Source organism: Strongylocentrotus purpuratus, unplaced genomic scaffold (assembly GCF_000002235.5).
Source record: "Strongylocentrotus purpuratus isolate Spur 01 unplaced genomic scaffold, Spur_5.0 spur5_scaffold_11, whole genome shotgun sequence".
NCBI lineage: Eukaryota > Metazoa > Echinodermata > Echinoidea > Camarodonta > Strongylocentrotidae > Strongylocentrotus > Strongylocentrotus purpuratus.
The window spans coordinates 19,709,286-19,722,525 of NW_022145596.1; the positions used below are offsets into that span (position 1 = coordinate 19,709,286).

Sequence of the window (13,240 nt, forward strand, 5' to 3'; positions counted from 1 at the left end):
TTTCTTTTCCTTTTCTTTTTTTCTTTTCTTTCCCTTCCCCTCTCTTTTTTTCCCTCTCTTTTTTTCCCTCCCCCTTTTCTCTTTTTCCCGACGGCAGCGCAATTTTACCGACAATATCCTGACAGGTGGGGGGGGGTGTCGCACCCCTCACACCCCCCTCCCTCCCCCTTTGGCGACACCCCTGCTCCTATAGAGAGAGTAGATTTCCACTCCCCGCTTTTAGTACATCATTAAGCGACAGAAAAAAAAGTGCTATTCCTGCCACCTCGATCCATAATTCCAACTAGAGCCTCTCAGTGCATGGTATATTTGTTTATTATGAGCTTACAACGAAGAAAAAACAGTTTAAAAAAAAATATATATATATATATATAGGCTTAGTTGATTAGTCTACTGGAACAAACAATATTGGATTGCTCTTTGCCATCTTAACTATGCAATAATTAAGAAAATCATCATGTTAAAACTATACTAGATAAAGTTTACAATTCTCATATAAATCATGTTAGATATGCTACTTTTATTTGTATTCCATTCGTTTGTATTTAATGCTTAAAAATGCTACTTGGATCTTGAATTTATCTACATTTGGCGAATGTTGCTATGCATTCAAATTGGCAATGTTAAATCTTTCATCTTCGCTTCCTACATACAGCGTATAGACGCCTAATAAATATAAGATGTCTTGTATGACGTCATAATACACAAGGAAATATTTCAGTTATAGCAGGTTAACTTATGTACACACTGACATGTTTTCAAGATTTACTTATCTCATCTAATATTATGGACAAGGTTAGCAATTAGAGAAATTAAAAAAAAAATTGTATTTAAACCAAAACATGAACGAGAACATTTCACATACTACTCATTGCTAGGACTGCAACGAATGTCAGATATATGAATATGAGCCTACTTCATCGTTAATGGTGATCTGTTTTCGACTCACCAAACGACATCGTTTTTTAGAAGAAAAAAACATCTCATTAAGAAACAGTAACTGCTACTGCAGCCCTGTGATCAGGGGCCCGTTTCGTAAAGCTTGTTATCTATAACAACTGCTAAATTGCTATGAAAAATTTGCTCTCAGCCAATCAGATGCCATGATTTCAGTAGCCTGTAACAGTAACTTGTAACTTGTAATTGATATCAAGTTTTATTGAACAGGGCCCAGGTCCATGGTCGAACGCAGCATGAAGACCCCAAAGAAGGTCTTGTCGCTCCCGGTGTTGATTCGCAGATCGCCATTCGATACGCTCACGGTGATCCTATCGCCCTTATCCAGATGGAACACCCCACCGTGGTACTTCGTCGCGTATTCTTTGAAAGGGACGACGCTTTCCATCAACGGGACGTGGTTGCGATTTGTCGAAGAACGCTGCAGCAGAGAATGAACGGGAAATGACGTGGGTTACGATTGGCGGGAAACAAGAGCCATCTGTAAACGTGATTTGGCCAACTTAGTTTCAGTTGGTGCATACTCTTTTGTTTATGTGCTAGCTTGCTCAACCAGACAGTGTTAGCCATAGTAATATGCCCAACTTGAACCAAATTGGCCAAACTCTCCTAATCAATAGCTCCGGACACAAGTTCAAACTGCCACAATACCATAGCAATAGGAAGTCTGTCTTAAGTCCATTTGACCAAAGCATCTCGAATTTTCATTTCCGCCTGACAACTTAACTTAGCCTTTAAAAAACCCATGTTGTGTGTATAAAATACTGTACGTAGGTACGTATAACCCTTTAAAAATAAAGTACCATGATAACCCTGGTTCTTTGTCCAAATTACCATCCACCATTCGAACCATGGTATAAAACAATTGATATCATGGTTACCATGATTCGAATGGTGGATAGTAATTTAGACAAAGAACCATCAGTGGTTAGCATGGTTCTTATTAGTAAGGTATTCTCATTGTATGTAACATGACAAAGGTTTTAAGGATTAAGGAGGAAAAGAGGAGAAAAAGCTCAGATGACGCGGGGAAAAGAAAAATTTGGACAGCGGTCTTTGAAGTCATGATCATTCTTTTTTTAAGTCTGTAATAATCTAAGAAGAGGTAAGAAGGAGAAGGAGGACGAGGAGGAAGAAGAGGACGAGAGAGATTGTTTTTTAAATGACTGGTTACCATTGGCAACGCCTGCTGAGATGAGGGGTCAACTGTCGCTCCACTTTCCGAATCACTGAAGTAGATTTGAGTGTAGAGGTAGTAATAACCCGACTCGACGATTTCAATGCCATAGCTGTCCAGAAATTTCACATTGTGTGTTACGTTCACTTTCCATTCAGCTAAACATTCTAATAAACGAGAATAGAATGGTACAAAAGTATTACAATGAGGACAAATCTTGGAAAAGTTTACAGTCAATCATTATTGATGATTGATGATGATAGTGAGTTTTCTTGTATAGAGCTCATATCTCTCAGACCTAACATCTCTGGTTTTCCCTGATGTTCCTCCAATAGGCAAACTTTTTTTTTGTTCGTTGTTGTTGGTTTTTTTTTAAAATATAATTTTACATGTAGGCTTACTTCAAGATAAATGGACTGAGGAGAAAATTAACAAAGGGAAAGTAATAATGTAGGCTATAAGATGCAGACTTTGATACGATTTTGATTCAATCTAAATAACATACACAACAAACAGAGTCGCAAAGGCTTTCAAGAAACCAACTCATTGACAAGAGCAATTCCAACACCCTATAGTACATTCCATCCCACTTTATAAAGTCTGCGATCGAGTTAACGTAAAAGACTAAAGAACTGCCAAAGGGATTAAAGTACAAAAATGAAACAAAATATGTTGTTCTTTACACTATGAACATAACGGACAAAGAAAGAGGACAAAATATACAGTTCCTCAGATAGACAAACTAAGGAACATCCCTTCACTGCTATTATGTGAAAATGTGTAGAACAGGTGTCACATGCATATTCACCTGTTCTACAAATGTTTACATAATACTGTAGCAGTGAAGGGATGTTCCTTTGTCTACCACAGAGATTGTTGAGGGTAGAATGAGGAACTGTATATTTTGTCCTCTTTCTTTGTCCGTCATGTTCATAGTGTTATTCCTTACCCAATTGCATATCATTTCCCCTCCGTCCATTGTCTGTCCCGACAACGTGAGCGTAGGCTGATTTCGCCGCTCCCTCGTATAATGGTGGTGGCATAGCTGTTTGAGGACCATCGAATGAGGGTGGAGGTGAAGCACCGTGCCGACTTTCTTGATGCTACACGAGAAGTGGACAAAAAAAGGAGGGGGAAATATTTAACAGAGTGATCTACAAGTTAATCCTCTAAACCCTCTCGCACTCTGCCTCCCATTCCGGCTTTCTCTTACTCTCTCCCCCCCCCCCCCCCAACCCCAACCTCCCTTCTAACTTTAACTCCCTCTCTCTCTCTCTCTCTCTCTCTCTCTCTTAACTTACCGGATCGACGATGTTCATCTCGAGTCCCAGTCCATGGTTGTGCACGTAAATATAGAGGGTAAAGCAAGAGATGATCAACGCCAGAATCGCCGCGATGAAACACACTGCGATGGCGCAGGCGGTCGCGTTACAAGTACTACGTTGTTTCGAGCGGGAACTCAGCTTTTTCGAAAGCTGGCCTCTGCAGCTGTGACGTCGGTCGAGATGATTTTGCTCCCCCGTCGCCGACGATGGGATCCAGATGGAGGCGGGACTGTCGATGTCACCCACGTGGGCTTCAGAGTCCATCTTCGGTACGGTGGTCGAGGGTGGTCGGTAGAATTTGGTCCTAAGCTTGTGAAGCTTGTGAAGCTTGTGGATACGGGGATTTAGCTGTGGATGAGAAGCTCTCACAACGAACCGATTGGTGTTCGCGTATAAAGTACTTAACTGATTCAAGAGAAAGAGCTGTTGCGAGCAGTATGGAAAAAAACCTCGCTAAGTGCTCAGATTTTCTGTTGAGAAGTAGACAAGAACCGAAAAATCAACTGTCGAGTTTAGGGAGCTAACTAAGCTAACATTATAATCAATCGATTGAGTCCTAGTCAGAGGTCTTGGAATGACTCATGGGGATCCCTCGATGGATAGAATCTGACTGTATTGCGAAACACATCTCTTGTACCAGTAGGCCTATAACTTGGATTCAGGTTCTTTTCCAGACGGCGGGGAAAACCAAAGCTCTCAAATTAGATCACTTCACGAGACAAACAGAAATAACCGCAGTTTGAACTTCGTGCATGCGTTCAGAATGAAGAAAACTGTAGAATATGAACCGTTTAAACAGATTTTGAGGAGTTGATGTGCCTTGTCGAGTTTGCGCATATGCAAATTTGAAATGATGCAAATAAAATTCTCAATATTTATTAATTCTAAACGATTTCGAAAGTGAAGATTCGCTTGTTTGTCCTGGCAGAGTTGATATGCTGTAGACTCTGCTGAACTGTATTCCAGGACTGTATTACAGTATTCTATTCAGAGCAAGATACAAGCGATGCTTTGTAGTTATGTGCGGAGTGGAAAAACCAACGGGGATTCCCCGCGTTTTCACCACGCCCGCTTAATTCATGTATTCGTAGTGTGCAAAACAGACCCTTTGAGGAACCACGGCACGAGTGTGTCAATTTAGTCGATAATTATGCTATTCATTTTGACTCTCCATAAAGATTCTCATCTATTATTCATGTAAGGACATAGCAATAGAACATGACCCTGACAAAGGATTATGTCCACAATCAATAGTCTCATCATGACCGTGAGATGCATTTATCTTGCACGATTTCGACAAAAGGTTTATGGCTGCAAACTAACATTTATTATTTATTTTTCTACGTGATATTTTTTTTCCATCATTCACAGGTGTTACAAATGAATATTTGATAAATATTCAACAAAGATTGATAATTACATACTATAAATGAAAGCTACATAACATACGGCTCATTTGAACAATTCAACATCATTATAGTGTATTTTAAGATTTCACTTCAAATTGACATAATAATAATACTAAAGAATATTTATTAAGCGCATAATACATTGGAAATTTCTCTATGCGCTTTACAATTATGACACATTTGAATATATAAATATACAACAAAATAATTAACAAAGTAGTTAAGCAAATAACACAAAATATTCATGGGAATATACACCTATAATTACACCTAATGCTACGTTTAAACTATGTTCCCGGCGGCCACGGCAACCACGTTTCAGGCCACCGTGGATGAAACGGGATGGACGTGACACAACGCGGGGGACCGTATGGGCAAACGTGACAGGCCGTGATTGCCGTGGATACCGTGTCAGATTTTTAAACTGTCAAAAAAGTTTGCCACGGCAGTCACGGTGCGGATGAGAAACCTAGTAGGCCGTAATAAACCGGGGTGAACGTAGCAAAACGTGACAATCCGTGATAGGCCGTAACTATACTTGGGGATGGTCCGTAGTGGAACGGTTTAAGCGCCCGGCACGCTACGGTGCGTTGCGTTCTACTACGGTCTGACCCAACGCGAGGTCTCAGGATACCATGATTGCTATTGCTTGGGAGACCTTCTTTTTATACCGCCGGCACAGACGTGATCCAAAGCTGCCCTGCGTCCACGTTTCATCCGTACAAAGCCTTGACAGAACGTGAAAAACGTGTCAGACCTTGATCAGAACGTGGGAAACGTGAGGGACCCCATCAGAACTTGACGGGCCTTGAGGGAACGTGCTGGCATCCGTGGTAGAACGCGGGCCGAACCGTAGTGCGCCTTGGAGCCTCCGGGACTCAGCACCCCCTTCCTCCCACGGCCCGTCACGGATACCGTGGTAGACCGTGAGAAAACTTGGCAAGACGTAACAAAACTTGAATGAAGAGATAAAATTGGTCTAAATCCCACGGCGCACTACGTTTCGGGCTAACGGGGCTGCCGTGGCCGCCGGGAACATAGTGTAAACGAAGCATAAGTAAATCTCTATGACATGACATATTAAAAATTCAACAGACACCCATCTGTCGAACCAACCTCCTAACCAGCAAAAGGACAAAGCAGTTCTCTAGGAAACCCTCGAAAACAAACAATTTTTCAGTGCTCTCCCAAAGCTGTCAGTGCTCCCAACAACTCTAAGCTGGTCAGAAAAGTTGGTTCCACGAGACAGGCGGTGCCGTTGAAAAAGCACGAGAACCAGTACGTTTGGGTTGATGTGGTAGGGATAGTCAGGATATCAAGTTTAAGTTCAAGTTCAAGTTCTATGTTGAGGAGCGGAGATTTCTACCGGGTATGTAAGAAGAAATGATTTTAAGAAGATAAGTCGGGGATTTGTGAATCATTACCTTGTGACACAACATAATAACTTTATAAACAATTCTTTTTTTTACAGGTAACCAATGAAGGCGAGTCAACATAGGTGTTATTGGATCTCTTTCCCTTGCTCGTTCAACAAGTCTTGAGCATCTAACACACATGAATTGGAATCTATGCAAAAGACAGACAAAACAAACAAACAAATCAGCTTACACCTAGGCGTTAAAACAAAAACAGAGAGAAAGAGAAAGTACAAACCAAAAACAAAAGAAAAGAAAAGAAATAGCTTTTTGGCGTCCAATGAACATGTTATGACATTCTCATTTTCCTTCATTCTTCCTTCTTAAAAAACTTTATGAATATAGTATCAAAGCTTAAAACGACTTTATTTTTAAAAATTCCCACTTACGATGGTGAATTCCAATGGAGTTATGATCGATTTCCAATTTGTATTCTTGACTTTTACTTCTAAAAGCATTTTTATTTCTGTCGTAGAGGTTGTTATTTTTTTTTCCCGACTGCGATAAACCATAAACTTGATCAACAGAATAACATGATTCACTAATTTTTCAAAACCTCTATTTGTATGATTTATCCCTAAATGTACTTTTTACCATGTCAGCCTAATGCATTAAGTGTCCAATTTTATTAAAACAAATAAATTTTTTAAATATTTTTTTTTAAACCCAGTTCGATATTAAAGCAACCCTCTCAAAACCAATAATGTATTAATTTTGAGATAAATTATATCTCAACATGTGTAAACTAAACAGTTTAAAACATGTGTTTTAACGTTTGGAATATTAAATTTTATTGATTTTAATATTTTTTTGAAGCCTTAAAACTTTTTAATCCGGTGGAATTGCGGCTAAGGCTATATCCAATTTGCCGTTTCTCGCCAAAGTCACCGGGAAGATGGTTGCTCAACGACTGACAGCTAATCTTTAAGAATACTTAAAGGGTCCCCATGAAATTATTCTTGCAGGCAGTATATAAGAGACATCATAGTGTTGAGACAGCTCTTCTAAAGATATGTGATGACATCCTTAGATCAATCGATGGCAAGAAGGCCCTCATGATAATCCTACTTGATCTGTCGGCTGCTTCGACACCATTGATCAGGATGTGTTGCTTCAGAGGCTAAAGGATGATTTTAGGGAAGAGGAAACAGCTCTGCAGTGGTTTCACTCCTATCTCGTTTCAAGAAGGCAAGCTGTCAACATCCATGGTACCCTATATGAAGGGTTCTATATAGGGCAATTACCCGCTGGGCAACCACCCCCCCCCCCCCGGTCGATTACCAGCAGGGCAATTCCCCCCCCCCCAGGACAATTACACCCCAAAAAATTAACCTTGAAAAACTACCCGAGGACAATTACTCCCTAGAAAATAACCCACTAGGACAATTACCCCTCGTGGACATTTACCCGCGAGGAATATTTACCTCCCCCCCCCCCACCCCCCCCCGAAGACATTAGCCCCGAAACGTTTTGTTTTTCTTTTATTAAAATCAACTTGTTATCAGGTTGGACTTTTCTTTTTAAAAAGGGGGGTTTTCGGGGAGGGGTGTGTATTTGTCCTCGGGGTGATTGTCCTTGGTTGTCTTTAGAGGCGTATTTTTTCCTAGGGGGTAATTTTCCGGAGGTTATTGTCCTTGAAAGTAATTTTCCGAGGGTAATTTTCCGGGGGCTGAATGTCCATGGGGTAATATTTTCCTGATACGTATCTGAAGAAGCCTCTCTACACTATGGTGTTCCGCATGGATCAGTCCTCGGACCACTACTTTTCACGCTGTACACTGCCCCTCTCAGTTTTTTCAATCGCCATCTATGGTACTCGGGGGCCCTTCTCGGTCTTCTACCCCCCACCCCCTTTCCTAATCTCGATCGGACCTCTCAACTCCCCCCCCCCCCCCCATCACTTTCCCCTTTCTCTTGCTCTCTCTCTCTCTCTCTTTCTCACACTCCCGTATCAGAAGGGAGTCTAGTATATAGTCCCGCCTTCAATCTTGTTTCAACCACCTTTCAAAAAACAAAGTCACATAATTTATGACGCGTTTTTGTATATTAGGTGCTGGACGTTTAATTTTCATGTATATGGATACAAACAGATTTTCGCAAAAATGAAAGACAAAAATATTTTAAGAATTACGAACATCACATCTGAAATATACATAAATGTCTTTATCTCTTTCTCTCTCTCTGCCATTCGTCTGTTCCCATTTTGGGTCTAAAATTTGAAGGAGCACAGTAACAATATTAGGGAGCATATTTTCTATAACCTAGCTGTGTCCGATGCCCCTTCAATGGCTATCGCTGGAACAACGCTTTGTGATTAAAGTCCAGTGATTACTGCGAATATTTGTAATATTTTAGTTTGTTTAAACTATATTGATTCTTCCTTTCGTAGAATTCTGGGTCAAATAAAATGAACCTACAATATGTTTATTTGATAAGCCTGTTTCCTATTTTGATACGATTGCATTGTATCGGTAACAACTTTGTTTTATGTGTACCCGTTTTTATATTCATATTCATTGTTATATATTGTAAATGTCGTAGAATTGTCAGGCTTATATTATTATCAGACTTTATTATTATCAGACAAGCAAAAAACTATCTTATACACACATGCATTTCTGAGGGAGGGGATGAGGGCTGGGGGCTTAAGCGCTCCGTAAAATTGTTCATTCCCCCTCCCCCCCCCCCCCCCCAAAAAAAAAAAAATATATATATATATATATATTATATATATATATATATATAAATGATAATAACAATAATAAAAAAATTCATAATAATAATGAATTTATTTATTTTATTTATTTATTAGTCTTTTTTTAGTAGGGTGGCTCCATCAGTAGTTCAATATTGTTTTCCGTGGAGGCCCTACAACATAAATACAAAATTAACAAACATATTGAAAACAAACAATCCAAATCGAAACAAAGTGAATTAAGTTACAACATTTTCGAACAAAAGAAAAGAAACAAACACAACACAATGGACCAGTTCAATGATTTAAATTATTATAGCGCCAAAACAAAAGAGTAAATGAAGAATTTGATGGTGCATTTTTTTAAAAATTAGGTAAAGTATTCCAGAAAGCCGCACCATCAAATGAAAAACTTTGTTTCCCCATCTGGGTTTTTATTTTGGGTAAAATTAATCCTGCGTTTTGTGCACTGCGTGTTCTAATATTATGTAAAGATTGGGTTTTTTGAAACATTTGTAAAATATAGACGGGAGTTTAATTTTGAAAAACAGAATAAATTATTTTACATTTGAAATAATTCCACCTACTTTGAATGCTTACCCACTTGAGTTTATTTAAATTTTCTTGAGTTGGGGTTCTTACATTGGCCCCCAAGATTACTCTGGCCATTTTCTTGTGTTGTTTAATGATTACATCTCGGACATTTTGTGAACAATTAGACCATGTATTACAACATTGAATATTCAAATAAAGGCAAAATTAATGCATTGGCAAGAAGCTTCAGTCCCTCCAAAGTTAGGTATCTTTTTGAACGACCAAGTAATGCTATCCTTGACCCTATCTTTTTACTTGTTTTTGTCACGTGTTCTTTCCAGCTCAATGTTGGATCTAGCCAGACTCCTAAGTATTTATAGATATAAACCTGAGAGATTTGGTGTTGCTCGAGTTGAATGCATATAGATTTTTCAAGTTTAGCCAATTTCATTTGTGAACCAAATAACATAAATTCTGTTTTTTTGTGGTTTAATGCCAGATTGTTTTCTTTTACCAACTCATAAACTAGTTTCCAATCAAAGTTCAAGGCCGATTCAATGTCCTCACTTTTTTTACTACTAAAAAACAGTACAGCATCGTCTGTATATAACATTACTTGGCATTTTGATACCACCTTAGGAAGATCATTCACCATGACAGTAAACAACAACGGGCCTAAATTGGCGCCTTGTGGTACGCCTGACAAAGTCGTACCCCAATCTGATTCAAATTTTCCGAGTACAACTTTTTGTTTCCGATCACTGAAGTATTCCATGAACCAATTAATTTCTTGACCCAGTATACCGTACTTACAAAGCTTTTCTAACTTTATTTTACGATCTACAGAGTCGAAAGCCTTGCGCAGGTCTATGAAGACCGCGCCTGTCATGTGACCCTTATCCATTTTGTCTTTAAATAAAATCAGAAAAATAGATTAAAACAGTATGGGTACTATGACCTTTACGAAAACCTGATTGATTCGGAGAGAGAACATTATTTTCTGTTAGATATTCTTGCAATTGATTATGTACTGCCCGTTCCATGATCTTCATAACGACAGGTATTATCGAAATGGACCTATAATTATTCAAGTCTGATCTCTCCCCACCCTTAAACAAAGGAATAACCTTAGCTTCTTTCCATTCAGGTGGTAGCTTGCCCGATTGTAATGACAAGTTGAAGAATTTAGTAAGGTGCTTGTAAATGACCGGGGTAGCTATTTTTAACAGTAGACAACTTATTTTATCAAGGCCAGGTGATTTATTGGTTTGCAATCTTTTCAACTCATTAAGGACAAAATCATCACTTATTTCATCAAACATAAATCTGAATAAGAAAAACAATGGTTGATTTGTTTCATATTTAGAATTATCGATTAAATGAGGTAAGAGTCCTGTTGGCGCATATTTTGAAATATTTCTGTCCGTGAATTTCAATTTTTCTGTTAAGGCCAGGAAATCCCTGCTTAAAGATTGTACATTATTTTCTTCTGTGCATCTTTAAGCCATTTCAAGACTTAAAATGAAGAAGAAGAAATGAAAAGAAAAGAGAACCCCCCCCCTCACACATTACCAAGGAAGGGGTTAATGTGGGCTCCATGGGTGGTGGTGGGGTGAGGGGGTGGTACACCAACAGCCGCCGAAAAAGGGGTCGGAGTTGCGTCCCTCAGCAAGTTTTAAAAAATGCAAACAATGACTATTAATCATAAATCAAACATTATGTTATGTGCCATTAATCTAATATCAATTTTGTTGCTCGGTCTTTACGCTCCCTTGCATAATAATCATTTTAATAATATTACCATAATTATGTAGTAAAATACCGAAAGCCGTAGGTATTACGCATCAGCAAAGATGTCATTGAGGCTGTTCACACCGCAATGAGATAGCGCGGTCTATCGTAGCACCCCCTTGGGCGTGTTCACACCGCAAGGGGGGACCGTGGGCGGACCGTGGATCGCGCTATCGTAGCGCGACCCACGGTCCGCCCATTGGCATTCGCCAGATCCACACCGCAATGAGATAGCGCGGTCTATCGTAGCACCCCCTTTTTTGAGAGGTCCTGTTGTCATGACGCGTGACGTCATGAGGTAAGAGCGGACAAAGATTTCGCGCGCTATTACTAATTAGGAGTGTTGAATAGGCCATTTTCGTAATGTAACCAAATTTAATGCATACGTCTTTGTGAAGTGCCTCAATACAAATGATTTCATTCACCTGATAAGAATAATAGTATTTCAATAGACAGAATCCAAACTGCATACATTAGTTGTTGTCAGGTTAGACAAACATTATGGCTTGACCTACCTAGCAACACTTAATATATGCAGTTGCATTCTGACTACTATTATTCCTATCAGGTGAATGAAATACTTTGTATTGAGGCACTTCACAAACACTTCAATTTGGTTACATTACGAAAATGGCCTATTGTACCGATTCAGATTCAGATCGCACCAAAATAGAATGAGTATAAAATTTCCCGCGTGTAGAACGATGAAATCCGGCGTGCTATCGTAGCTCGGAGGCTGTTCACACCGGCAGAGATAGCGCGCGCTAGACCGCGCTATCTCTGCGGTTTGGAAGGTACAACGTCGTTTCGGTCCGCCCAACAGCGAGCCACGGCGAGCCAAAATGGCGTGCCACTGGAGCACCTCTTGGGGTGGTCCACGAGGCTGTTCACACCGCAATGAGATAGCGCGGTCTATCGTAGCACCCCCTTTTTTCTAGCGTGCGCTAGACCGCGCTATCTCTCGTGGACCACCCCCAAGAGGTGTTCCAGTGGCACGCCGTTTTGGCTCGCCGTGGCTCGCTGTTGGGCGGACCGAAACGACGTTGTACCTTCCAAACCGCAGAGATAGCGGGGTCTAGCGCGCGCTAGAAAAAAGGGGGTGCTACGATAGACCGCGCTATCTCTCGTGGCCCACCCCCAAGAGGTGCTCCAGTGTTGGCTCGCCGTGGCTCGCTGTGGGGCGGACCGAAACGACGTTGTACCTTCCACACCGCAGAGATAGCGCGGTCTAGCGCGCGCTAGACCGCGCTATCTCTGCCGGTGTGAACAGCCTCCTTTTTTCTAGCGCGCTCTAGACCGCGCTATCTCTCGTGGACCACCCCCAAGAGGTGCTCCAGTGGCACGCCGTTTTGGCTCGCCGTGGCTCGCTGTTGGGCGGACCGAAACGACGTTGTACCTTCCAAACTGCAGAGATAGCGCGGTCTAGCGCGCGCTATCTCTGCCGGTGTGAACAGCCTCATTGTGTGTTTACACTAGAGCTAGTACTACTGCAGGGTCGAGCGATTTAAGTTGTGGGTGCATACCGGGGACGCCCCTCCCCCTCCCCCTCCCCCCTCATGGAAAAAAAAACTTCACAGCCCTATCTACTATTTATTGCAAGCTTATAGGAAAATACAAAGTTAGATCCAATCGCTTTCAAACGAAGGGGTGGGGTATTCACCGCCTCCATCATAGAGGCTGTTCACACCGCAATGAGATAGCGCGGTCTATCGTAGCACCCCCTTTTTTCTAGCGTGCGCTAGACCGCGCTATCTCTCGTGGACCACCCCCAAGAGGTGCTCCAGTGGCACGCCGTTTTGGCTCGCCGTGGCTCGCTGTTGGGCGGACCGAAACGACGTTGTACCTTCCAAACCGCAGAGATAGCGCGGTCTAGCGCGCTATCTCTGCCGATGTGAACAGCCTCTATACATGTAAGTATATGCTTAGTACGCCATGGG

The 13,240-nt window shown here is 41.0% G+C and overlaps 1 protein-coding gene across 1 annotated transcript; it reads right to left on the reverse strand.

Moving 5' to 3' along the window:
- Positions 1 to 378: 378 nt before the first annotated feature.
- LOC115922386 (lymphotoxin-alpha-like) lies at positions 379 to 4,451 on the reverse strand. The gene is made up of 4 exons (XM_030981333.1): positions 3,436 to 4,451; positions 3,084 to 3,237; positions 2,132 to 2,301; positions 379 to 1,378 (listed from the first exon to the last, which is right to left on the reverse strand). The coding sequence occupies exons 1-4, from the start codon at positions 3,721 to 3,723 to the stop codon at positions 1,157 to 1,159; spliced, it is 834 nt and encodes a 277-aa protein (XP_030837193.1). The 5' UTR covers positions 3,724 to 4,451; the 3' UTR covers positions 379 to 1,156.
- Between the last annotated feature and the right edge of the window lie 8,789 nt (positions 4,452 to 13,240).

Excerpts from the sequence above, each read along its gene's own strand:
- LOC115922386 (XM_030981333.1), bottom strand. The coding sequence starts at position 3,723 with ATGGACTCTGAAGCCCACGTGGGTGACATCGACAGTCCCGCCTCCATC. Across the intron at positions 2,302-3,083 it reads GGGAAATGATATGCAATTGG|AATGTTTAGCTGAATGGAAA; the intron begins GTAAGGAATAAC and ends CTCGTTTATTAG. Across the intron at positions 1,379-2,131 it reads CTCAGCAGGCGTTGCCAATG|CGTTCTTCGACAAATCGCAA; the intron begins GTAACCAGTCAT and ends TCTCTGCTGCAG.